Below are 25,586 nucleotides of genomic sequence, written 5' to 3'. Positions count from 1 at the left end.
CAACCCCACACACACACACCACACACACACACACACACACAGCACCCACACACCGCGCACACACAAACACACACACAGCACACACCCACACCCACACACACACACACACACACAAGCACCCACACACAAACACCCACACACACACACACACACACAAGCACCCACACACGCGCACACACACACACACCCACACACACACACACACACAAGCACCCACACACACACACACACACACACACACACACACACAAGCACCCACACCACCCACACACACCCACACACACACGCGCACACACACACACACACACTCGCACACACACACACACAAGCACCCACACACAAACACACCCACACACACACACACAAGCACCCACACACACACACACAAGCACCCACACACAAACACACCCACACACACACACACAAGCACCCACACACACACGCGCAAACACACACACATACACTCGCACACGGCTGCACACATGCACAGAGACACAGACACACACATACACACACAAAAACATCAAACATCATCATATTTAGACGTAAAATATTAGCATTATTATTTTTACACACATTTCCCAATTGATTTACATTTACACATGTTGTGTGAATAATTTTGCATGTGCACTCTTGCTGTGCTCTGGTAAAAACATGGGCAGCATGTAGTTGCAGACACAGCGACATGAAACATGATATGTCTTCCTTTCTCCCCTGCCTCTGCCCCCCCCTGCCACACCCTCCAGTATGAAGCACAGTAACTGCTACATGGTGTGGGGTGGGGACTTCAGCAACACTTCCCAGCAGGCCCGCTTCAGTCAGGAGGACATGGTGATTGGCTGCCTGGTTGACCTGGCAACCGGTCTCATGACCTTCACAGCCAATGGAAAGGAGGTCAATGCCTTCTACCAGGTGAGTGGTCCCCACCTTTGCGCCCCCACCATGTGTCTGGAGAGTCTGAGTCTGTGTGGTGTGTTTGAGTGGAGCTCACATGAAATTAAGTTACTGTGTTGGGTGTGAATACAGGGTGTACTGTGTTGGGTGTAATGCAGTGTTAGTGTGTTTGGTGTAGTTCAGTTTTACTGTGCTGGGTGTAATGCAGTGTTGCTGTGTTGGGTGTAACACAGTATTTCTGTGTTGGTTGTAATGCAGGTGGAGCCCAACACAAAGCTGTTCCCTGCTGTGTTTGTTGAACCTACCAGCCAGAACATGCTGCAGCTGGAGCTGGGGAAACTCAAGGTCAGGATCCTCCTCTCCTCCTCTCCTCCTCCACTCCCCTTCTCTCTGTCTGTGAAAAACTGTCTGGGGTTTTCAGCGTCACTTGAATCCTGACCTTTTTGTGACTCTACATCTTTTCTTATCATGTCACTAAACTCTCTCCACCCAACCTCTCTCCCTCTCTCCCTCTCTCCCTCTCTCTCTCTCACCCTCTCTCTCTATCAGAACATCATGCCCATCTCGGCGGCCATGTTCCACAGCGAGCGGAAGAACCCGGTGCCCCAGTGCCCGCCGCGGCTGGACGTGCAGATGCTGAAGCCGGTGATCTGGAGCCGCATGCCCAACCACTTCCTGTCCCCGGAGGTGTCGCGCGTGAGCGAGCGCCACGGCTGGATGGTGGAGTGCGTCGAGCCGCTGACCATGATGGCGCTCCACATCCCTGAGGAGAACAGGTATCACCTTCCCACAGGGAACACTGCCGTTACCTGGAGAACAGGTATCACCTTCACACAGGGAACACTGCCGCTACCTGGAGAACAGGTATCACCTTCACACAGGGAACACTGCCTTTACCTGGAGAACAGGTATCACCTTCCCACAGGGAACACTGTCGTTACCTGGAGAACAGGTATCAGCTTCACACAGTTAGGGAACACTGCCGTTACCTGGAGAACAGGTATCACATTCACACGGAACACTGCCGTTACCTGGAGAACAGGTATCACCTTCACACAGGGAACACTGCCGTTACCTGGAGAACAGGTATCACATTCACACAGGGAACACTGCCGTTACCTGGAGAACAGGTATCACCTTCACACAGGGAACACTTCCGTTACCTGGAGAAGAGGTATCACATTCACACAGTTAGGGAACACTGCCGTTACCTGGAGAACAGGTATCACATTCACACAGTTAGGGAATACTGCTTTACCTGGAGAACAGGTATCACCTTCACCCTGGGAACACTGCCGTTACCTGGAGAACACGTATCACCTTCACACAGGGAACACTGCCGTTACCTGGAGAACAGGTATCACATTCACACGGAACACTGCCGTTACCTGGAGAACAGGTATCACCTTCACACAGGGAACACTGCCGTTACCTGGAGAACAGGTATCACATTCACACAGTTAGGGAACACTGCCCTTACCTGGAGAACAGGTATCACATTCACACAGTGTTTGGAATACCTGTAGATCTGTATTTATAAAGTTCCTGAGAGCAGGAGTACTGATATAGATTCAGGCTCCCCAGGCCATATCCAAGCCTGAGCCTAAAGGCAAAATGGATTGCATGCTGTTCGACTGTACTTCTTATTTTTAATGGCTTAACTGAGTTAATTAACTGAGTTAATTGAATTGAAGCTATTGATCCTCATACTTCTCTTATCTCTCTCTCTCTCTCTCTCTCTCCACCTCTCTCTCCCCCGTTCCTCTCTTGTCCAGGTGCATTGACGTTCTGGAGCTTTCCGAGCGGCTGGACCTGCTGAAGTTCCACTACCACACGCTGATGCTGTACTGCGGCGTGTGCGCGCTGGGCAACAACCGGGTGGCGCACGCGCTCTGCAGCCACGTGGACGAGTCGCAGCTCTTCTACGCCATCGAGAACACCTTCCTGCCCGGCCCGCTGCGCAGCGGCTACTACGACCTGCTGATCAGCATCCACCTGGAGTCGGCCAAGCGCGCCCGCCTGCTCACCAACAAGGAGTTCATCGTGCCCATGACGCCCGAGACCCTCAGCATCACGCTCTACCCGGACGTGGACCGCGCACACGCCCTGCCCGGGGTGGGCCTCACCACCTGCCTGCGGCCCAAACCCCACTTCTCCCACGTCAACTTCGTGGGCACTGACCCCGACCTGTACACCCTCAGCCCGGTCATTCCCCTGGAGGTACGGCTGGGCCTGATGATGATGATGATAATGATGATATTCTACTACTCCTATACTATGACTACTAATAATGAGCATATAACATATTTATGTATATAATCTAGTAAGGTGCTAATCTTGCACATATTGTAAACAAAAGTCAAGTATCATTCATAAGATAAATGATATAAAAAATAAATATATAAAGCATGTGAATGACGACAGAAGGGGACTCAAAGCTTTGTAGATGATGGAGATGTGAATGAAACAGGAGGCTCAGGTAAGGGATAACCAGGTGTGGTACTTGATCACCCACACTTCTCTCCCCCCACAGAGCCTGAAGATCAAGGCCATCAGCATGCTGACGGAGGCGGTGATGGACGGGACGCAGGCCATGCGGGATCCCGTAGGGGGCAGCGTGGAGTTCCACTTCGTGCCCATCCTCAAGCTGGTCAGCACCCTGCTGATCATGGGCATCTTTGACGATGATGATGTGAAGCACATCCTCAAGATGATCGAGCCCAACGTCTTCAACGGGGGTGAGGCGGCGGGCGAGGAGCCAGAGGAAGAGGAGGAGGAGGAAGCCGAAACCGGCAAGGAAGAGGGGGAGGAGGTGAAGGAGGAGGAGGAGGGACAGGAGGGAGAGCTGGAGGATGAGGGGATGGGGGGGGAGGAGGAGGAAGCCCTGGAGGTGGAGGAGATGGAAGGGGAGGATGAGGAACTGAAGCAGCTGGAGGGTGAGAAGGAAGAGGGAGAAGAAGAGGAGCAAGCAAAGGAGGAGGGAGAGGGAGAAGGAGAGAAGGTGGATGGAGAGAAGGCCGAGGAAGAGAAGGAGGTGGAGGCTGGTGAGACTGAGGCCAAGGAGGAAGAGGAGTCTCCGGAGGAAGGACTCCTGCAGATGACTCTTCCAGAGTCTGTCAAACTGCAGGTCAGTCTCACTAACAAACCAACAGTCAGTTACTGCCACTGACCAATAATGAGCTTGTGTGGATGAGGGGTTACTGAAGGCTTCTCAACCAATGACCTGTGACTAAGTGCTGGCTAAAACTTGTTTATGGCCAATCAGATTTTGAGCAGAAGCCAGATGCCATAGAATGAGTGTTCATGTTAATCTGCTGCAGCGTAGTGATGGTTTTACGGCTTGTTTCCTCTCCCAGATGTGTAACCTGCTGCAGTACTTCTGTGACTGCGAGCTGAGGCACAGGGTGGAGGCCATCATAGCCTTCTCAGACCAGTTCGTCAACCAGTTACAGTCCAACCAGCGCGCGCGCTACAACCTGCTAATGCAGGCCTTCACTATGAGCGCGGCCGAGACCGCCCGCCGGACCCGCGAGTTCCGCTCGCCCCCGCAGGAGCAGGTACGGTACTGCACGCACGCCGCCAGGGTCATAATAATAACGTAATTAAAGCTCTTTTCATACATTTCCCAGTGTTATTGTTGCTTTGTTGTACTGTAATGGGAAAGTTGTGTGTCTTCTCAGTTTAAGAATTGAAAATCTGCAGGTTCTGTGTGTGTTTGGGTTATGATCTTACATCTGCATATTCTGTGTGTGAGTTCAGGTTGTAATGGTAAATCTGAATATTCTGTATGTTCAGGTTCCTTTGGTAAATCTGCATATTCTGTATATGTTCAGGTTCTTTTGGTAAACCTGCATATTCTGTGTGTGTGTTCAGGTTATTATGCTCACAAATTTCAAGCACGGGCCGGAAGAGGAAGATTGCCCCGTTCCAGAGGAAGTCCGTGAAACCTTGAACGAGTTCCACAATTCCCTGCTGGCTCACTGTGGTCAGTCCCCACTCTGCCCTCGTCCAGTATTCTGTACCTTTATTTAGTCAGGCAGGTGAAACGGGATCTCAGTTCTCAGTCCCTGTGATTACCTGGGCACTGCCAGGGAACGTGGGGCCAATCAGAAGTAGGGAGATGATTAAGGTGCCTGAGAGGTCTTTAATGACCGTAGTGTGTCAGGATTGTGGCAGTGTGTCTCATCAGAAGGAGGTGGGAAGCCTCCCATCCTGCTGTGGTCAGTCATGGTTGAATTTCTTCTGCTGTTTGGGTCAGATCTCTAAGCTTGTGTGTGTGTGTTCGCATTACTCTACATTAGGCGTGCACATTGAGGAAGAGGAGGAGGAAGAGGAGGTTGACACATCCCTGCGCGGGCGGCTCCTCAGCTTGGTGGACAAAGTCAAGACCTTCCGCAAGAAGAAGGAGGAGGAAGAGGAGCCAGAGCCTGAGGAAGAGCCCAAACCCAGTGAGCCCTTCTACCTCTGCTCTCTGTTACACAAACATAGGAAGCAAATCGACTTCAGCAGAGTCTTCCCAAAATACCATCTCTCCAGTGCTTTCTGCTACATTGGGACAGCTGGTGTTAGTAAATGCTGAAGTGCCCCTTGAGCGCTCTCTCACACTGTCTGATACTGAAGAGCTGTGCTGTCCCTCAGGCACCCTGCAGGAGCTCATCTCCCACACCATGATCCACTGGGCCCAGGAGTCGTTCATCCAGAACCCGGAGCTGGTGCGCCTCATGTTCAGCCTGCTGCACCGGCAGTACGACGGCCTGGGCGAGCTGATCCGGGCGCTGCCCAAGGCCTACATCATCAACGGCGTGTCCGTGCAGGACACCATGGACCTGCTGGAGTGCCTGGGCCAGATCCGCTCGCTGCTCATCGTGCAGATGGGCCCCGAGGAGGAGAGGCTGATGATCCAGAGCATCGGGTCTGTCTGCAGGGCTTCCATCAACTGAGCGGTCATTGGCCAATGATCAATCAGTCGATCGATCATTGGCCAATGCACAGCGCTTGGACTGACTGGATACTCCACTGTTGCATTTCTTCTGTTCTCTTTTCTTCATATGTGCAGCAGATTTCGGTTGGATGTTTCCCGGTGCTGTGTTACAGTGCAGAACAACATCTTAGGTCCTAGGAATTTACAGAAGATGCATGAAATTGGAATGTATCTGCTTCAACAGTAGATTCTGATCAAGACATAACTTGTAGTGTTAAAAATACAGAGCTGAAGATCTGGTGAGACTATAGAATCTGTGGCAATAACAGAATAGTAAGGACAGCAACAGCATTGGATTTAAAATACAGGAAATAGGATAGACTTTGTCTGCTGTGACCCTTTTGCGTAATGTGCATTGTAGGGATAGATTTTGGGGGTATGAAGTATAAGATTATGAGCAGTAAGTTATGTATGTTTAAACATTAAATAAAATTTAAACTGAATGTGTTCTCTCTGTCTTTCTCAGGAACATCATGAATAACAAGGTGTTCTACCAGCACCCCAACCTGATGCGTGCGCTGGGCATGCACGAGACTGTCATGGAGGTCATGGTCAACGTGCTGGGCGGTGGGGGAGACTCCAAGGTACCCCAACATTCTCTTACCATTCCTTTATCCCGCTGACAAGCTCACCGGGTCACTGACAGAACGGTTACTTTGCTTGCAGTGAATGCCCACGGTTTCCTTTACACACAGTTTGTCTGTGAGTCAGCCTTTTCTCCTGCCAACCCTAGGCCTGTCTCCCATAGACATAGCTGGCTCTTTATTCATGGAGAAGCAAGTCTGATTTATATGCAATGTGACTATATTTGGATCTGTGCACTTTCAGTGTACCTTCCAGTAGTGACAGAATCTGCAATACCTGTGTCTGTTTTAATATTGGCATCCGCTCATGTGGGGAATATGTGGGCTGCATACATCTTTTTTAGTAAAAGCTCCCAGGAAGAGGTGGTTGAAGCTCCCTTCTCTACCCTGTAGGCTGCTTGTGTGTGTTTTAAGTGAACCCATTCCTCTCTCTCCGTCTCTCTGTCTGTCTCGCTGCAGGAAATCCGCTTCCCGCAGATGGTGACCAACTGCTGCCGCTTCCTGTGCTATTTCTGCCGGATCAGCCGCCAGAACCAGCGCTCCATGTTCGACCACCTCAGCTACCTGCTCCAGAACAGCGGCATTGGGCTTGGTGAGGGGCGTGGCCACGTGCCTGTCAGCATTACATATGCTAGCAGCACAGTATCTTCTATACGTTAATGATTCTAATGCTAATGGCACAGTATCTACTGTACATTAATAATTATAATGCTAATAGCACTGTATATGAGTGATGTTGATTGGTTCAAACACATTGTTGATTAACAGCGCATATGTGGTACTGTAGCTCCGCCCAGTGGGAGTTTTTTAAAATAAAACAACATGCGTGGCGTGTGGAATGACTCCTCCCCTTTGTGTCGCAGGCATGCGTGGCTCCACCCCTCTGGACGTGGCGGCGGCGTCCTGCATCGACAACAACGAGCTGGCCCTGGCCCTGCAGGAGCAAGACCTGGAGATGGTCAGTCAGCCTCCTCCAAGCAACTCTACCACAGCGATATTCTCATAATAACTCTTAATAAGGCACTTCATAGGCAATGGGTGATGTGATGTCACAGAAAGCAAGGGAGTAGAACAGAAGGATTATGGCAGTTTAAATGGCAAATATGGGACATGGTGATGAACAATCGCAGTAAAGAGATTTGAACTGTCGGAAACCAGAGATACCAAGAGATACTGATTAATAATGAAATATGAAAGACCAGGAAATATATTGAAAACATGGCCAGATACTGAATTCGCACTCTCTGTGGCATGTCGCACAGGTGGTGACGTACCTGGCCGGGTGTGGTCTCCAGAGCTGTCCCATGCTGCTGTCGAAGGGGTACCCCGACATCGGCTGGAACCCCTGCGGGGGCGAGCGATACCTCGACTTCCTGCGATTCGCCGTCTTCGTCAACGGTCCGGCTGTTTCCGTCCTCGCCTTAGCCGCCTGCGTTTGAGTGTCTCTCCTCTGCAGGAGTTGCATGCCAATAGAACAGGGCTGGGGGGGGGGGGTGGGGGGCTGAACGGGTCTTTAGTTTAAAAATGGCCGTTAGAACATTACGGCTGGTTGTGCTCTTGGTTCTGGTGCGCAGGAGAGAGCGTGGAGGAGAACGCGAACGTGGTGGTGCGTCTGCTCATCCGGAGGCCCGAGTGCTTCGGACCCGCCCTCAGAGGGGAGGGGGGTAACGGCCTGCTGGCCGCCATCGAGGAGGCCATCAAAATCTCGGAGGACCCCGCCCGGGACGGGCCCACGGTCAAGAAGGACCGGCGCTTCCCCATGTAAGCGACAGAGAGCTGCTCACCCCCGTGTGCTGAGCGATTTGGACTGGGTTATGGGTTCATTTTTGTTCCCTCTTGTGAACCAACCTGGGATTGTGAACATGCTCACAGATCCCTGTAGGGTCTGTAGGAGCTTATCAGTCACATGCACTGAGACCTGTGGAGTCTTTAGGAACCTATCAGTCACATGCACTGAGACCTGCAGGGCATTCAGGACCTCCTTGAGGTCACATGCTTGTGTGTGTTGTGATTGCTCGACAGGTTCGGTGGGGAAGAGCAACAGGAGGAGAACAGGGTGCATCTTGGGAACGCCATCATGTCCTTCTACTCTGCCCTCATCGACCTGCTGGGCCGATGTGCCCCAGAGATGCATGTGAGCACTTCGCCACGTTGCCACCAGCGTTTAACTGTCCACAGGAGCTACCAGCGGCCTGTAGCTACATTTCTGAAGGGCTGATTTCCCAATTCAGATTCAAGCAGATGTCTGCAATTCAGTTATTGCCCTCTATGACCTCTCTTCCCAAATCCCCCACCACCCCCTTTACATGGGATACTAAGTCCAAGGGGGCTGTATGAGGGGGGGGGGGGGTTCCAAGTTTCTTTACTAACAGGTACCCCCAAAAAATAATGCTGTAACTATGCTGGGATAACATGGCCTGGGGTGGAGAGGCCCAATATAAGATCTCAGGGGGCCCAAAATCCCTGGTGACACCCCTGACAAAATCCATTATTTTGAAAGATAGTTCAAAAGGAGTCCTTGGTCATGGGTACAGTCTCCACTCTTATGTAGCACTAAGCCTGGCTGCATTGCAGAGCACAGATCTTGCCTGTGAGCTCACTCGGATGTGAGCCTTTGTGCTGGTTCTCCTCTCGCAGTTGATCCAGGCCGGTAAGGGGGAGGCTCTGCGGATCAGGGCTATTCTGCGCTCCCTGGTGCCCATCGAGGACCTGGTGGGGGTCATCAGCCTGCCCGTCCACATCCCCGCCATTGGGAAAGGTGAGGGGGTGTTTTTTAAAAATTATTGTTCATTCAAGGCTTCCTTCGAAGGTTTTGTGTTATATTCTGACGGAAGTTGTACTTTTTCTCTGTGAGGACATCTGGAACTCTGAAAGGATCTGAGCTTGTAATGGTGGCTGTGTGGTGGTGGGGGTAATGTCAGGACAGGTGGAAAAAACATTAAATTTTGCGAACTTCACGAAAGGCCACAGTCACGTCCGCGTGTCTTAGTTAAATTTAAATGTGCTTTATTTAGCCTGATTAGGGCAGTTCCCTCTGTCTCCCTTCTCCTTTCATCATTCCTCGGTCCACCCTCTTGACACCCCCCCCCCCCAGACGGGAACATCATCGAGCCCAAGATGTCGGCCAGCTTTGTGCCGGACCACAAGGCCTCCATGGTGCTGTTCCTGGACAGGGTTTACGGCATCGAGAACCAGGACTTCCTGCTCCACGTGCTGGAGGTGGGCTTCCTGCCGGACATGAGAGCGACCGCCTCGCTCGACACGGTGAGTCCCGCTGTGTGTGTGTGTGCGTGTGTGCGTGTGTGTGTGTGAGTCCCGACTGTGTGTGCGTGTGTGCGCGTGTGTGTGAGTCCCGACTGTGTGTGTGTGTGAGTCCCGCGTGTGTGTGTGGTGTGTGTGTGTGTGTGTGTGTGTGTGTGTGTGCGTGTGTGTGTGAGTCCCGACTGTGTGTGTGTGTGTGTGTGTGTGTGTGTGTGTGAGTCCCGGCTGTGTGTGCGAGCGTGTGCGTGTGTGCGTGTGGTCGATGTATGTGCGCGTGTGTGTGTGTGTGGTGTGTGTGTGGTGTAGTAGGCTGTAGTGTTGTGTGTGTGTGTGGTATACGTGTGTGTGACTTCGCCTGGCCTCACCCCACCCTGTCCCACGCTGACTCCGCCCCCTCTCTCTCTCTCTCCAGGCGGCGTTCAGCACCACGGAGATGGCACTAGCGCTGAACCGCTACCTGTGCTCGGCCGTGCTGCCGCTGCTCACCAAGTGCGCGCCTCTGTTCGCCGGCACCGAGCACCGCGCCATCATGATCGACTCCATGCTGCACACCATCTACGCACTGTCCCATGTCGGCCTCACCAATGGCCAGAGGGCATCATCGAGGATGCCTCATGTCCTGTGCAAGTGAGTACCGTGTGTGTGTGTGTGTGTGTGTGTGTGGTCTGTGTGTGTGTGTGTGTGTGTGTGTGCGTGTGTGTGTGGGTCTGTGGGTTTGTGGGTCTATGTGTGTGTGGGTCGGTCTGTGTGTGTGTGTGTGTGTGTGTGTGTGTAGGTGTGCGTGCATGTTTGTGTGTGCGAGCGTGTGTGTGTTGCCTCATGTCCCTGTACAAGTCAGTACTGCTGCACTGTCCATCGTTTATCTGGATTCAGAGTGTTCTCACTCTGTCACTTTCTCTCCCTCCTCCTCTCTCTCTCCCTTTCTTTCACTCATTCTCTCACTCCCTCTCTCTTTCCCTCTCTTGTTCCTTTTCTCCCTCTCTCTCTCTCTCAGGTACCTCCGCCCCTCCATGCTGCAGCACCTGCTGAGGCGGCTGGTGTTCGATGTGCCCATTCTCAATGAATACGCCAAGATGCCCCTCAAGGTGGGCGGGGCAATGAGGAATGCTGTCATATGAGACTCCATGTGCTTGATTCCCAGAAAATTTTCGTGGGGTTTTCCATTTTTTCCATTTCAGTTTAGATTTAATTTGATAAGGATTCTATTGCTTCGTTTTGTCTTTGTTTGTACTGGATGCAGCTGTTGACCAATCACTACGAGCGTTGCTGGAAGTACTACTGCTTGCCCAATGGCTGGGCCAATTTCGGCGTGACATCAGAAGAGGAGCTGCACCTCTCCCGAAAACTCTTCTGGGGCATCTTTGAGTCACTCGCACACAAGGTTACAGTTTTCCCTTTGTGTTGGTCATGTTGATATCAGCCGATAGTGGCAAATTAGGACTGAAATGAATTTATCACTACTAGCCCAATGCTAAGATTATGGCCACTCCTATGACAGCAAACCTGATGTTTGATGTGCATTTGTGCTATAATGTAAAATGGGAGCACTGGCCTACGTGGACAAACAAGTATTAGTATTAGAAAACAAAACACCAAATCTGAGAGAAATCAGGTCCACGAAATTCTCTCCCTCTCTCTCTGTGTCTCTCTCTGTAGAGGTTTGATGCAGAGCTGTTTAAGATAGCCATGCCCTGTATCTGCGCCATTGCTGGGGCTATTCCGCCAGATTATGTGGATGCCAGTTTCACCAGCACTGAGAAAAAGGCTTCAGTTGACGCTGAGGGCAACTTCGACCCCAAACCTGTGGAGACCACCAAGTAAGGACCCGTGTTTAGGCCGGGGCAGTTACACACAAATTCAAATGTGTTTCATTGGTGACATATTGCCAAAGCATAAAAAAAAAGCAACAGACATGGAATAAAACAGAATATAAACAGAATTCTAACAGATGCGTGTGTGTGTGCGTGTGGTTTGTGTGTATATTAGCTTGTATAAAGTCATAAATTAGTTAAACACACTTAACTACTGCTCAACCCTGTGATAAAGGAGTCTCCTGGAGGACTATAATTCAACGGGTTTCAGTCATAACTCAGAAGATGAAGTGGCAGAATTAGTGGTGTGTCTGCATGAATGTTTTGAACTTTAACCCTCTGTGTCCCACTCATTTAATCACCTGACTCTGCGTTCCACAGCACCATCATCCCTGAGAAACTGGATGCCTTCATCAACAAATATGCAGAACACACACATGACAAGTGGGCTTTTGAGAAGGTACGATGAAAGATGACTGAAATGGCAGGATTAATAACAAATCTGCACATGTGTTTCTGCTCCCGACCGTGTGGTTCTTCTGAGTGTTTGATTGTCCTGACCCCTCCCCGGTGTCTCCTCGGGTTCCAGATTCAGAGCAACTGGACTTATGGAGAGCTGCTGGACGAGAACGAGAAGACTCACCCCATGCTGAGGCCCTACAAGACCTTCTCTGAGAAGGTCAGAGCCCCCTCTGTGTCTGAGGCCTGGAGAGTACTGCTCTTCACTGTCTCTCTCTCTCTCTCTCCCCTGTCACACACTTATCTCCAGCACGGATTTGCTCTCCTTCACCACTTCCTGTACTTGTAAGATCACCCGTGATATTGATAGACGGTGACAGCACGCCATCATAATCAGCTGCTGTGTGCATGTGTGTGTGTGTTTTTGTGTATGTGCCTGTGTCCATCCTTCAGGACAAGGAGATTTACCGCTGGCCCATCAAGGAGTCGATCAAAGCCATGATTGCCTGGGAGTGGACTTTGGAGAAAGCCAGAGACGGAGAGGAGGAGAGGGCTGAGAAGGCGACCCGCAAGATATCGCAGACGGCCCAGGTAGAGCAGGGGGGCGTGGGGGGGGGGTTGTTTGAACATAGCTGCTGCTGCCCTGGGGGTCCATGTGCCAAGAGGCCTTTCCTTCACCTGGGCCTGTTTGTGTGTTGCAGGCCACCTATGACCCCAGTCATGGCTACAGCCCCCAGCCTATCGACGTCTCTGGCATGGCGCTGTCCCGGGAACTGCAGGTACCCCTCTCTCCCCTCCGCCAATATATAAAAAGGAATCTGTTTTTCCTTTTCATTTTTTGTCTTCCTCATGAGGTGAGGTGTACTGTCCATGCATGCTGTACGCGATCATACTCCCTCTCCCTCTCCAGTCCATGGCAGAGCAGTTAGCAGAGAACTACCACAACACCTGGGGCAGGAAGAAGAAGCTGGAGCTCCAGTCCAAAGGTGAAGTAGCCATGGAAACATTGGAAACTGCCATTAAGCTTACCCAATCAGTGAGCGCACAGTAAATATTTCAGCCAATCGGCCAGCCCCTTGCTCATCCTTGGCAGAGGCATTACTAGTGCATGTAGGACAGGTAAAGGGAACGGTTGTGTTTCTGTTCAGGGGGCGGAACCCACCCCCTGATTGTGCCCTACGACACTCTGACCGCCAAGGAGAAGGCCCGGGATCGAGAGAAAGCGCAGGACCTGCTCAAGTTCCTGCAGCTGAACGGATACGCTGTCACCAGGTAGCTCACACACTTCTAAGGAAAACATACTGTGGATAGCTTTTCTCACGGACATTCTCATCCTCTCTTTCCCTGCATTCTGCCCAATACTTTATAAAATATATGAAGAATCATTTAGTGTTTTGTTCTTTTGCTAATGTCTTTTGTTAACGGTGTAATTGATGCAAAGCACCATGAGTACTAATAGCTCCCCCTTGTGGAGAATGTTCAGCCTGCTAAACGTGAGTGAGTGAGTGAGTGAATGGGTTGGTTGGTCAGTCGGTCCGTCCGTGGGTCCATCCTTCCTTCTTTCCTTCCTTCCATCAGTTCGTCTAAGAGGTGCTTCTCATCTAAAAGGCATTTTATCCCGGGGGCCTGCAAAGCTAAAGTGTATTGTGATTGTGATGACGGTTGTTCTTTTCATTGTTGCTTTTCCTTTTTCTCTCTCTCTCTCTCTCTCTCTCAGGGGGCTGAAGGACATGGAGCAGGATATCTCCTCCATCGAGAAGCGCTTTGCCTACGGCTTCCTGCAGAAGCTGCTCAAGTGGATGGACATCGCCCAGGAGTTCATCGCTCACCTGGGTACTTCGGGGGTGCCGGGGTGTTGGGGGGGGGGGGGGGTCAGTGATACCACAGTCAGACTGTTCTGTTGTCTGACAGAGTTGTGTCTTTACAGAGGCCGTGGTGAGCAGTGGCAGAGTGGAGAAGTCCCCGCATGAACAGGAGATAAAATTCTTCGCTAAGGTGAGAGGGTTAGGGTTCGGGTTAGGGTCAGTGATACTATAGAACAGGTTTACAAAACTGGTCACTTGTGGACTGCTGTAGGTGACTTAACACTTAACACTGAAACACGCACATTACAACATCATTAACCTGTACAATGCATCTTTCATATTACGGGGAAAATGTATGTCCTGTGTGCCTTATTTTTAAGCTGGAAGAAGTAGTTGAGTAACCCTGTTTTTAGAGGTTGGTATATTTGTGCATTACTGTGTGCATCTGTGTCACTGGAGGTGGTATATAAGGACTTTGTCTTTTGACCTCAGATCCTGCTTCCACTGGTGAACCAGTACTTTAAAAACCACTGCCTGTACTTCCTGTCCACCCCGGCCAAAGTGCTGGGGAGCGGAGGGCACTCCTCCAACAAGGAGAAGGAAATGATTGCCAGGTAACTTACAGGGACGAGTCCTCATAATGCACATTACACCAGACCCAAGGGCCAGAATACAATTTCACACCAGACCCAAGGGCCAGAACACAATGTCATACCAGACCCAAGGGCCAGGACACGTATTTGAACTTTACACACACTGTTGCACCCTTATTAGGAGTGTGTCCAATGGTACACACACACACACACACTTAAAACACCTCTCAGTAGACAGACTGGGCTTAACACACAGTCTTCTGGAGTTGGCACACACCATTACATGCTTTTCAGGAGACTACTCTGCGTGTCTCTCCTATTCCATGTCTTCCATGTTTTGCTGACATTCGTAGGGTTTTTGGTACGGGCTCCATTTTGTTAGTTACGTCCAAACGATATGTTAATGTGGATGAAGTCTGTACACATTTACTGGACAACCGCACTCCAGCACTAGTTTTACAAGGTTCACCCATCATGTGTTGCGTTGTCAGTACACCCAGTTAATACCACCTTGTTAAAGTGTGGATAACTGCAGTTACACTACTGACTGCACTACTGTTATAACCTCTTTATGCTGCTGTTATAACCTCTATATAACAACAGCTGCTACATACTTATAAAGCTGTTATGGTTTTAAACCCTGTCCTTTACCTGCCCTGTTATACCCTGCCCTCTCACGTTCCATCCTTGTCTCTCACTCCTCCTCTTTGGAGCTAGTGTATCCCTCGCTCCCCTCAGCTGAACCTCAAACCCTCTCTCTTCCCTGCATCCCTTTCTGTTTCCTGTTTTCTCCTCCTCTCCTGCTTTAGTATCTTCTGTAAGTTGGCAGCTCTGGTGAGACACAGAGTTTCTCTCTTTGGTAAGGAACCTGCATGGAGGCCTGTTGCCTCTGCCGTTTGCCTCCACCCCTCTCTTTCCTCCTTCCATCCTCCCTTCCTTTCTTCATTTCCTTTTTTTCGTCCCAGTTCCCATTCTGTCCCCACATCTCCTCGTAACGATCCTTTTCTTTCTCTGCCTTCCTGCCACCCATTCTTTCTTTCCCTTTATCTCTCCCTCATTTTTTTCACACTCTTTTCTTCACTCCTCCTCCACCTCTTTCTCTGTCTGTCTCTCCTGCTCACATTCTACTTGTCTTTTCCTCTTCTTTCCACCTTCTCCCATGTTCTCTCGTTATCTTCTTTCCCACTTTGCCATTGCTCTTTCTCTCTCCTCTTCTCTCCATCCTTCTCCTGTGGCTTCTTCCTCTCTCTCTCCTCTCTGTGGGCCTGCTGTGCTTTGCTTAGCTCTCTCTCCCTCCTTTGTGTGTGTTTGAGCTCAATGAGCCCCTCTCACTCAAGGCCAGAGATTTCACTAACCTTACAGGGACAGGTGTGTGTGTGTGTGTGTGTGGGTGAGGACTCTGTGCTCCAGAGATATCAGTGTATCATGATCACATGACCATTGGAATCAAAAATCACCTCTGCTATTCACAGACTTGGGTCTTACTACTATCTGAAAAACTTTGAAAACTACTGTAAAATGTCTGCTGATTACAAAAACAATTAAAAGAAAATTTATTTTCACCAGTAAAAGAAAATAACAAATTTGTATGCTTTGATTGGCAACCTGAAGTCTCAAAGATCTGGAGTGCTTTCAAATTCTACAAGCATGTAAATAAGTATTTTAAATCCCTATTTGACCCATATCTGACTATTGATAATGCCACTTTATTATTTCCATTTTAATTATGAATTATAATGGAAATAATAAAGTTTATTTATCATAATTTATGAATTAGTGGTGCAGATCTTGCCACTGGTTCTGGTTCTGATGAAACCCAGGTTGCCCTGGAGCACTCAGGCTTGGGTCCTTGTTCAGCTCGGAGTGATCCTGTGGGTGTGTGATTCGGGGTTCACCTCCATGCTGGGCAGAGTACCATTGGACTGTGTCAGCATGAGGGGGGCGTGGCCCTGTTTGCATTGCAGTTTTTTTCTTATCATTCAATAACAAATCTAACAGGAAACCTCATGATGTAATCACCTGGCTCTGTAGCCTGGCTACGCTTGAGGCAGTATCTCTCTCTTTGCGTCCTTTGTTCATTTTCTACTTCCTGTGTCATTATTAACTTCCCGTCTTCCTCCCAAAAGGAACAGGCCTAATGGCAACTGTAGTGAAGAGATTTCTTTTCGGAAACTATTATTATTAATAGTATTCTTTTTTTTGTGGAATGAGAAAAACCAAAACTAAATTCATCATTAAGCCTCATCTCAACGATAATATGCCTGTAATGCACCTTCATTTAACTACTAACAAAACACACACCTCAAAGTTGCACCCCTAAATTTAACACTGTCATTTTTATTTGGAAATTCCCCAGATACTCCTCATGTCATGTGACTGGTCACCTTACATTTGAAATATCAGGCCAGTTTAGAGCAGGGCTTTTGTGTGGCCGAGCCAGCGATGCACCTTTAGATTTGATTTAAGTGACAGGTATCAAACTGGGTGCAGGTTTAAGGTGTGTACCCAGCAGAGCCAATCGCAGCTGTCAGAGAGAGTCACCTTGGTGACAGCCCTGCCCTGTTTGTTGTGCCACAGGAACGGATGCCTCTGCAGTGGTCAACTGTCTGCACATCCTGTCACGATCACTGGATGCAAGGTAACACATACTCCCGCTGGTGACAGTTCTCTGTAAGAAAAAATGCGCTATATAAAAAAAATTATTTGGTTTGATTTGTGAGTGTCTGTCTGTGTGTGTGTGTTTATTTATTTTAAATTAATTTATTTAAAAACCCATAATGGCAAATTCGCCAGTACTAAGCGACTGGCTCATTTTCAAGTACAGTCTCTGGGCATAAAAAAGAAGCAGCCATTTGTGCAAGAATATCAATCAAGTTACTGTCTCATAGTGTTCATTATTCTCTTTGTCCCCCCTCCCCTACCTCCCTCCCTCTCCCTCTCCCTCTCTCTCAGGACGGTGATGAAGTCGGGGCCTGAGATTGTAAAAGCAGGGCTGAGGTCCTTCTTTGAGAGCGCTGCGGACGACATTGAGAAGATGGTGGAGAACCTCAAACTCGGGAAGGTGTCGAGCCGGAACCAGGTCGGTCTCTCCTGCTCTGTGTTCTGACCCATGGGCAGCCCCACCTACGTGAGATCTCCATTTGGTTTATTAGCAAAGCGCCTACCTGAAACTTTGCCAGCTTTTGTAAACATGGCGAGGTTCGTAATGTAATGAACCTGAAAAGTGAGACTACCAGAAGTGAAATATTCCATATTTTGTATCTCTTTCCCTCTTTCTCACTCTCCCCCGGCTGAAGGTGAAGGGTGTGGCCCAGAACATAAACTACACCACCATCGCCCTGCTTCCTGTGCTCACTTCCCTGTTCGACCACATCGCCCAGCACCAGTTTGGAGATGATGTCATCTGTGAGTCACTGGCCGATAAAAATCTGTTAACACGTTCATGTGATCACAAATCGCATGCAGCCGTCCTTATTCCCAGTGGTGCAGATGGTGGAAGCACTGTGTGACCCTCTCTCTCTCTCTCTCTCTCTCTCTGCTGCGCAGTGGACGATCTGCAGATTTCCTGCTACCGTATCATGTGTAGCATCTACTCTCTGGGCACTGTCAAGAACCCACATGTGGAGAAGTGAGTGTCTATGTGTGCGTGTGTGTGTGTGCTGTGCAGTACAGTATATCTGCTGTGTCGTACAGTATCTGCTTTGTGGTACAGTATCTGCTGTGTTGTACAGTATCTGCTTTGTGGTACAGTATCTCTGCATTGTGGTTGTGACTCTTGCAGACATAGGCCAGCCCTGGGTGAGTGTCTGGCCCATCTCGCTGCTGCCATGCCTGTGGCCTACATGGAGCCCCATCTCAACGAGTTCAACACTTACTCCGTCTACACCACCAAGACCCCGCGGGAAAGAGCAAGTGAGTACCCCTCTCTCTCTCTCTCTCCCCACCCCTCTATCTCTCACTCTCTGTCTACCCTTCACCATCGCCTCTTGCCTCCTCTCTCGTAAGAAAAGAAGTGTTGTAACGTTATACAGATGATTGCAGGTCATTCAGCCCATCCAGGCTCATCGTTTGGCCACCACCACTCACACTGGTGTATCTGCGATTCTCTCTCACTCCCTCTTTCTGCTCCCTCTCTCCCCCAGTCCTCGGCCTCCCCAACAACGTTCAGGAGCTGTGCCCGGACATCCCCGAGCTGGACGTCCTGATGAAGGAGATCGGGGACCTGGCGGAGTCGGGCGCCCGCTACACGGAGATGCCCCACGTGATCGAGATCACCCTGCCCATGCTGTGCAACTACCTGCCCCGCTGGTGGGAGAGGGGGGTGGAGAACTACCCCGAGCAGGAGGACCAGCTCTGCACCGAGGTCACCTCCGAGCAGCTCAACCAGCTGCTGGGCAGCATCATGAAGATCGTGGTCAACAACCTGGGCATCGACGAGGCCTCCTGGATGAAGAGGCTGGCTGGTGAGGGTGTAAAGCACGCTTACTGCAGACCTGGCCATTCATTCTGGTATCTGACTCTGCATAGCCACCCACAGGCCTGGTCGTTCATTCTGATACCTAACTATGCTTAAGCACCTAAATTAGGAGTAATGGCAACATCCCACCTGGGAAAAGAAGTATGATTTTCTGATATCGTCAGCCAAACCTTCGACCCTGTTACTCTTGCCAGTGTATGTCCAGTTGATTATGAATTGACCCAAGCCTGACCTTTGACCCTGTTCCTCTCCCCAGTGTTTGCCCAGCCCATCGTCAGCCGGGCCAAGCCCGAGATGCTGAAGTCGCACTTCATCCCCACCATGGAGAAGCTGAAGAAGCGCAGCGGGAAGGTGGTGGCCGAGGAGGAGCACCTGCGCATGGAGGGGAAGACTGAGGCCGACAGCGAGGAGGGAACCATCCGCGACGAGTTCGCCGTGCTCTGCCGCGACCTCTACGCCCTCTACCCCCTGCTCATCCGCTACGTGGACAACAACAGGTACCGCCCGCTCCTCACGCGCATTACAATAAGATGCGCCCGTCCTGTGTGTCACTAAGGGCAGTGGTGACGTACCTGTGCACTTCCTGTGTGTGTTGCTAAGGAGTCCCAGACTGACCTGTCCACTTCATGTCTGTGTCTCTAAGGGCAAGATGGCTGACTTGTCCAGATCCTGATGCGGAGGAACTTTTCAGGATGGTGGGAGAGGTGTTCATTTTCTGGTCCAAGTCTCACGTAAGCCTCCGGCACTGTCCTCCTCCTCCCCCTCTCTCCTCTTTCTGACCTCTGATCCCTTGCTCTCGTTCTCCACATTCCTGACCCTTCTCTCCATCATCTCCATGTAGAACTTCAAGCGGGAGGAGCAGAACTTCGTGGTGATGAACGAGATCAACAACATGTCGTTCCTCACAGCCGACAGCAAGAGCAAGATGAGCAAGGTGGGGCAGACAGATGTCAGACTGTCACAGACTGAAAAACAGCACAAAAGAGTAGAAAGAGTGGACTTGATAGGACGGTGTTTGACTGCGTCAGATTGTTAAGGCAATAGGACGGCCATCCATTATAATGGGTGGAGCCTCTTTCCTCGCTGGCTTGAGGACGAGAGACACAGAGCTGCTGCATTTCAGATTGTGTGGTCTCCTAACTGAGGAGACTGGAGCTTACTGGACTCATTCAGTGAATCGGGAGTCAGGTTAGGAGTGAGGTTACAGGACTCAGTGAGACGGAGAAAGGAGTTTGAGTGAGTTTATTAGACTCTGAGTCAGAGTGGGACAGGAGTCAGAGTGAGCTTATAGGACACAGTGAGACTGAGACAGGAGTCAGAGTGAGTTTATTCGACTCTGAGTCAGAGTGGGACAGGAGTCAGAGTGAGTTTACAGGACTCAGTCAGTCTGAGACAGGAGTCAGAGTGAGTCTACAGGACTCAGTCAGTCTGAGACAGGAGTCAGAGTGAGTTTACAGGACTCAGTCAGTCTGAGACAGGAGTCAGAGTGAGTCTACAGGACTCAGTCAGTCTGAGACAGGAGTCAGAGTCAGTTTATTCGACTCTGAGTCAGAGTGGGACAGGAGTCAGAGTGAGTTTATAGGACACAGTGAGACTGAGACAGGAGTCAGAGTGAGTTTATTAGACTCTGAGTCAGAGTGGGACAGGACTCAGAGTGAGTTTACAGGACTCTGAGGCGGAGGGAGGCAGGTGTGAGAGCCCTGCAGGTGCAGCAGAACGAGTCTTAACGGTGTTCTCTCTCTGACTGTCCCTTTGTTGTGTGTCGGTGCGGACGCTGGGTCTCTAGGCCGGAGACGGAGAGGTTAGACCGTGTCTCTGCACGAACGCTGTGCTGACCGCATGGCATCTTCTGCCAGGGGACTTTTCATCAACCTCCCCCACACACTGGCACACACTGCCCCACTGCTACATCACACTGTTACACACTGCCCTGCTACATCACATTGATACACACTGCCCTGCTACATCACACTGTTACACACTCTTACACACTGCCCTGCTACATCACACTCTTACACACTGCCCTGCTACATCACACTGATACACACTGCCCTGCTACATCACACTGTTACACACTGCCCCACTGCTACATCACACTGATACACACTGCCCTGCTACATCACACTGATACACACTGCCCTGCTACATCACACTGATACACACTGCCCCACTGCTACATCACACTGATACACACTGCCCCACTGCTACATCACACTGATACACACTGCCCTGCTACATCACACTGATGCACACTGCCCTGCTACATCACACTGATACACACTGTTACACACTGCCCCCCTGCTACATCACACTGGCACACACTGCCCTGCTACATCACACTGTTACACACTGCCCTGCTACATCACACTGGCACACACTGCCCTGCTACATCACACTGTTACACACTGCCCTGCTACATCACACTGATACACACTGCCCTGCTACATCACACTGTTACACACTCTCCTGCTACATCACACTGATACACACTGCCCTGCTACATCACACTGTTACACACTGCCCCACTGCTACATCACACTGTTACACACTGCCCTGCTACATCACACTGGCACACACTGCCCTGCTACATCACACTGTCACACACTGCCCTGCTACATCACACTGTTACACACTGCCCTGCTACATCACACTGATACACACTGCCCTGCTACATCACACTGTTACACACTGCCCCACTGCTACATCACACTGTTACACACTGCCCTGCTACATCACACTGTTACACACTGCCCTGCTACATCACACTGATACACACTGCCCCACTGCTACATCACACTGTTACACACTGCCCTGCTACAGTACGTTCTTGCACACTGCCACTGATGTTCTATTGTTACTCTTGTAAAAGCTGTAACACTGTTATTGCTGTCATACTGTTGCAATGGCACACAATCAGACCGGCACACCACTATAATATCATACTGGCCCTGTTACACGGTGTAGTGCACACACACAGCACACACAGCCCCCTGTCCTGCCCGTGTGTGAGGGAGGAGTCAGGAAGCGTTTGATGAAAGTTCTCCCCTGTAGAGGCAGGGTTATGGCACTGGGCCCAGCGTGGGTTCTGAGGGCCGTGGACACGCCCGTGGCCTAAATCCCGCCCCCTCAGGGCCAGCGCCGGGCCACAGTCCCATCTCCCTGTTCATGGGTTTGATGAGTTTGCCTTCAGATTGATTGTTGATTGTTTGGGAACCTTCGTACCTGGAAATTTTCCATTTCTCTTTTTCTTTTTCTTTTTTGGTTGGTCTTTAGCTTTTTGCGGTAAACCTCCCTTCCAGAAGGGGGCGTTCTTAATCCCTTCCCTTCTCTCTGTGCCCAACATTTGGCCTTCCTCCGATTAATTGCTTCATCCAGTTACCCCAAGACATGGTCTCCCCGAAACCCCTGAACACATACCCTCACTCTTTGTGACATTGGGTGGTTAGTGAAAAGAGCAGGGGTTGTGCCTTCTTGAGTGATGGATTAGTGGTGAGGGTTGGGAATATGAACTGAACAATTAGTTCATCTTATGGATGAAAAATATTCTCCCCTTTAAACCAATTAATCAAACATCTTCACTAACTTTTGACCTTTTCACACCCTTCTCCTCCTAAACCACCTTTAACTCATGCCACGCCCCCTCTCCCTTTAAAATACTACATGGAGAATGGAGAATGATTGCCTTTCCAGACTGACCCCGTCACCCTGTCAGCGCTGCTGCCTGTCTCACAGGAAAAGGGCTGCAGAACCCTGAACAGAAGCTGCAGAGGAGCAGATTCAGGTGTGGGTGTTGTTAATCGAACCTAGATTCTTCCACCCCCCTAGGTCCTTAAAGAGCTCCTGGACTTGGATAGGGTGGATGGTGGGGTGATGAAGACTGCCCAGGGGACCCTTCTTACGCCCCAAAAACACTAGAACTGTAGGGACAGACCTCCTGTCCTGAGGTGTGGGATGCTCATTACTGTGAGATCCTGTTACCTGCTCTGTGGGGACTTCCTCTGGCCTGCGGGGACATACTCATGCACACGCACACACATACACACACACACACACACACACACACACACAGCAGGCTGAAGGTGGAGCCCGGAGAGCAGATAACAGCCAGGAATGTGCCCCCCGAAGCACGGGACAGGAGGGGGGAGGAGACCAATCGGGCCCAATGGAGCTGATCGCCCTCCATAGGTCATGTGCTTTTTTTACAGAAGGTTCTGGATTTTCCTGGTGTGCGCTTCTGTCTGGACTCTGCTGCACTAACAGTGAGGGCTGTTCTGTGTGTGTTGGGCTGGTGTTCAGGCCAACTACTTCAGACTCCTGCTGCTAACCCCGCAGAACAAGCTTCCCTTTTTTGCACACGCAAACCGCAGGTGTACACCTTAGCACAACTTAGCACTGCTGGCATACTTAACAAACACACGTGTATAATCCCTCACAGGTAGTGCTGGTGTTTGAGTGGGGAGTGCTTGCTTTTCAAGCATGCTCGGTTTATTTTCTCTCTTTCGTGATGGAATGGCTTCCGTGTCCTCTCACAGATTGTGTTGGTTCATCGTAAGTGACCCCCCCCCCCCCCTTGCTGACTCCCACTTTCCCCCCCGCCCCATTTCCCATCCATCAAAGTGAATGACACATTAAACCACCTCTCACGGACATGCGCTTTCAGATCAGCAGCCAATGGGGGATGGAGTAGAAGTTCCACATATGAACAGTTGCATAGCACCAGAGCAGCACATTATTTCCCCATTTAAACAAGCAAATATAGCATTGGCCATATTGGCCTCAGGGTATTTTAGGTTTATCTGCGTCTCAGATTGAAATTACCCAATGGGAATATGTATTTCATGGAACAGTTTTGTATTCTGCAGGAATCATTGAAAGGGAACTTTTGAAGAGCGTGCATTTCTTGGCTGCTCACTAAATTGCAGTGTGTATTGGGACTTTTGGAAGGCTCCATTTTATGTTTTTCTGTGTTTATAAAAACACTTTAATATTTAACAGCTACAAATACTGAGTTTATTTTTTTGGAAATACAGATTTTATTGCTTAGGTAGTTGGAGTGTCATTATTCATAGTTGAATTGGTACTAACGTTGTAGTGTTTAGCTCTGTTGCGCCGGTTTGGTTATCGCTGTGGCTTTGGTAGGTAGATCTACATTTACTTGTAAGGAACACCTCGTCCCCCCTTTTCTGTGTGAATTGAGATGCCCCCTCTGTGCCCTGTCAGTCTGGCGGCTCGGACGTGGAGCGTTCCAAGAAGAAGAAGCGCGGGGACCGCTACTCGGTGCAGACCTCTCTCATCGTGGCGGCCCTGAAAAAGATGCTCCCCATCGGCCTCAACATGTGCTCCCCTGCCGACCAGGAGCTCATTAACATGGCCAAGATCAGATACTCCCTGGTACAGTCCCACTGGCCCACCCCTCCCTTTAATACCCTCATTTTCGTTCTCCCTCCCTTCTCTTCACTCCTGGGGCCACTCATTACAATACATAACACTCACTTGGCAGATAGTTTTTTTTTTTTTTTTTACAAATAAATGTCAAGTGTTTTACTGTGTTTTGTTTCTTTCACAAACAAGGATTTGGTGAGTTAATTTTGGGTTAACTGCTGAACTTCACTGAAATCCGGGCGGCTTATTTTCTGTGTTTCTTCCCTGGCAGAAAGACACGGATGAGGAAGTGAGAGAGTTTCTGCAGAACAACTTGCATCTCCAGGGCAAGGTGAGTGTGGCTTTGCTTCTGAAGCATCCAGAGTAGCTCTGGATAAGTGTCTGCTCAGCGATTGTAATGCTGTAGGGTACATGAAACGAACATCAGCTAGGCAGCTGGTTAACTAGGTTAATATCAGGTAGCTGTTAGCAGAGTTCGCCTGATTCTGTATTCAGGTGTTCTGGGCAAATTACAGTAAATGGCAGCTGTGACTATATTTAATCTCCCCTTTGATGGTTGACGCTTATATTGGTTACACCACATTACCTGTGCTGGCATAAAGTTGCTCTGTTTCTCAGGCTAAGTGTGGTCCCTTCTCGGTTTGTTAGCTTTGCTAGTGTACCTGTCATGCAGTTCTCTTTCCCGGGTGAAGTGTACTGGCTAATCTCTGGCTGTGGCAGGTGGAAGACCCCTCCATGCGCTGGCAGATGGCTCTGTACAAGGAGACCTCTGGGAAGGCGGAGGACGCGGAGAACCCGGAGAAGGTGGTGAAGAGAGTCCAGGAGGTCTCTGCTGTGCTGTATCACATCGAGGTGGTGAGTCGCCCTGCTGTGCCCTCCGAACTCCCACTGATGCTTACACTGAGCTCGTACAGAACTACTCGCCCTCTGCCCTCTACCATACTCTCTCTCCATCTCCCTCTGTATTTCTTTTTTCCCTCTCAGACGGAGCACCCCTTCAAGTCTAAGAAGATGGTGTGGCACAAGCTCTTGTCGAAACAGCGCCGCAGGGCAGTTGTGGCCTGTTTCAGAATGACACCCTTGTACAACATTCCCAGGTAACATTTCACACACACACACACACACACATACTCACACACTCTGAAACATTTACCTCTGTCATGCTTAAAGATAAACTCTCTTCTTAATGATTACTTTGATCTAAACAGTCTCCCCTTTCTTTTTTAAACTTTTCTTTCATAATGAACTAAGTTGCCTTTTAGAGACCTAATGTGGTATTAATGTACACACTCAATCTCACCTGAACTCTCAGTATCTAGCGTACGTTATTACTGAACTC

The 25,586-nt window shown here is 50.0% G+C and overlaps 1 protein-coding gene across 1 annotated transcript in view; it reads left to right on the top strand.

Annotated features, from left to right (window-relative positions):
- ryr1b (ryanodine receptor 1b (skeletal)) overlaps positions 1 to 25,586 on the top strand; it is a 94,588-nt gene that overhangs the window by 35,651 nt on the left and 33,351 nt on the right. Inside the window, exons 33-76 of the mRNA XM_064301124.1 lie at positions 747 to 912; positions 1,153 to 1,239; positions 1,444 to 1,670; positions 2,670 to 3,114; positions 3,428 to 4,021; positions 4,251 to 4,451; positions 4,768 to 4,879; positions 5,196 to 5,342; positions 5,533 to 5,806; positions 6,342 to 6,459; positions 6,919 to 7,051; positions 7,323 to 7,417; positions 7,722 to 7,857; positions 8,034 to 8,220; positions 8,482 to 8,593; positions 9,097 to 9,217; positions 9,554 to 9,723; positions 10,133 to 10,347; positions 10,715 to 10,805; positions 10,961 to 11,101; positions 11,377 to 11,537; positions 11,913 to 11,991; positions 12,121 to 12,210; positions 12,444 to 12,581; positions 12,692 to 12,769; positions 12,901 to 12,976; positions 13,139 to 13,262; positions 13,708 to 13,823; positions 13,918 to 13,985; positions 14,288 to 14,409; positions 15,198 to 15,247; positions 16,966 to 17,026; positions 17,341 to 17,467; positions 17,685 to 17,793; positions 17,935 to 18,016; positions 18,170 to 18,300; positions 18,531 to 18,851; positions 19,122 to 19,362; positions 19,509 to 19,596; positions 19,707 to 19,814; positions 24,086 to 24,256; positions 24,519 to 24,578; positions 24,968 to 25,102; positions 25,232 to 25,344. Coding sequence (XP_064157194.1) covers positions 747 to 912; positions 1,153 to 1,239; positions 1,444 to 1,670; positions 2,670 to 3,114; positions 3,428 to 4,021; positions 4,251 to 4,451; positions 4,768 to 4,879; positions 5,196 to 5,342; positions 5,533 to 5,806; positions 6,342 to 6,459; positions 6,919 to 7,051; positions 7,323 to 7,417; positions 7,722 to 7,857; positions 8,034 to 8,220; positions 8,482 to 8,593; positions 9,097 to 9,217; positions 9,554 to 9,723; positions 10,133 to 10,347; positions 10,715 to 10,805; positions 10,961 to 11,101; positions 11,377 to 11,537; positions 11,913 to 11,991; positions 12,121 to 12,210; positions 12,444 to 12,581; positions 12,692 to 12,769; positions 12,901 to 12,976; positions 13,139 to 13,262; positions 13,708 to 13,823; positions 13,918 to 13,985; positions 14,288 to 14,409; positions 15,198 to 15,247; positions 16,966 to 17,026; positions 17,341 to 17,467; positions 17,685 to 17,793; positions 17,935 to 18,016; positions 18,170 to 18,300; positions 18,531 to 18,851; positions 19,122 to 19,362; positions 19,509 to 19,596; positions 19,707 to 19,814; positions 24,086 to 24,256; positions 24,519 to 24,578; positions 24,968 to 25,102; positions 25,232 to 25,344 — 6,621 coding nt within the window. The remainder of the gene's footprint in view (positions 1 to 746; positions 913 to 1,152; positions 1,240 to 1,443; positions 1,671 to 2,669; positions 3,115 to 3,427; positions 4,022 to 4,250; positions 4,452 to 4,767; positions 4,880 to 5,195; positions 5,343 to 5,532; positions 5,807 to 6,341; positions 6,460 to 6,918; positions 7,052 to 7,322; positions 7,418 to 7,721; positions 7,858 to 8,033; positions 8,221 to 8,481; positions 8,594 to 9,096; positions 9,218 to 9,553; positions 9,724 to 10,132; positions 10,348 to 10,714; positions 10,806 to 10,960; positions 11,102 to 11,376; positions 11,538 to 11,912; positions 11,992 to 12,120; positions 12,211 to 12,443; positions 12,582 to 12,691; positions 12,770 to 12,900; positions 12,977 to 13,138; positions 13,263 to 13,707; positions 13,824 to 13,917; positions 13,986 to 14,287; positions 14,410 to 15,197; positions 15,248 to 16,965; positions 17,027 to 17,340; positions 17,468 to 17,684; positions 17,794 to 17,934; positions 18,017 to 18,169; positions 18,301 to 18,530; positions 18,852 to 19,121; positions 19,363 to 19,508; positions 19,597 to 19,706; positions 19,815 to 24,085; positions 24,257 to 24,518; positions 24,579 to 24,967; positions 25,103 to 25,231; positions 25,345 to 25,586) is intronic.

The sequence above is a fragment of the Anguilla rostrata genome, chromosome 12 (genome assembly GCF_018555375.3).
Source record: "Anguilla rostrata isolate EN2019 chromosome 12, ASM1855537v3, whole genome shotgun sequence".
NCBI classification, from domain to species: domain Eukaryota; kingdom Metazoa; phylum Chordata; class Actinopteri; order Anguilliformes; family Anguillidae; genus Anguilla; species Anguilla rostrata.
Note: the sequence above shows the minus strand (reverse complement) of the source record. Positions and strands in the feature narration are given on the sequence as shown.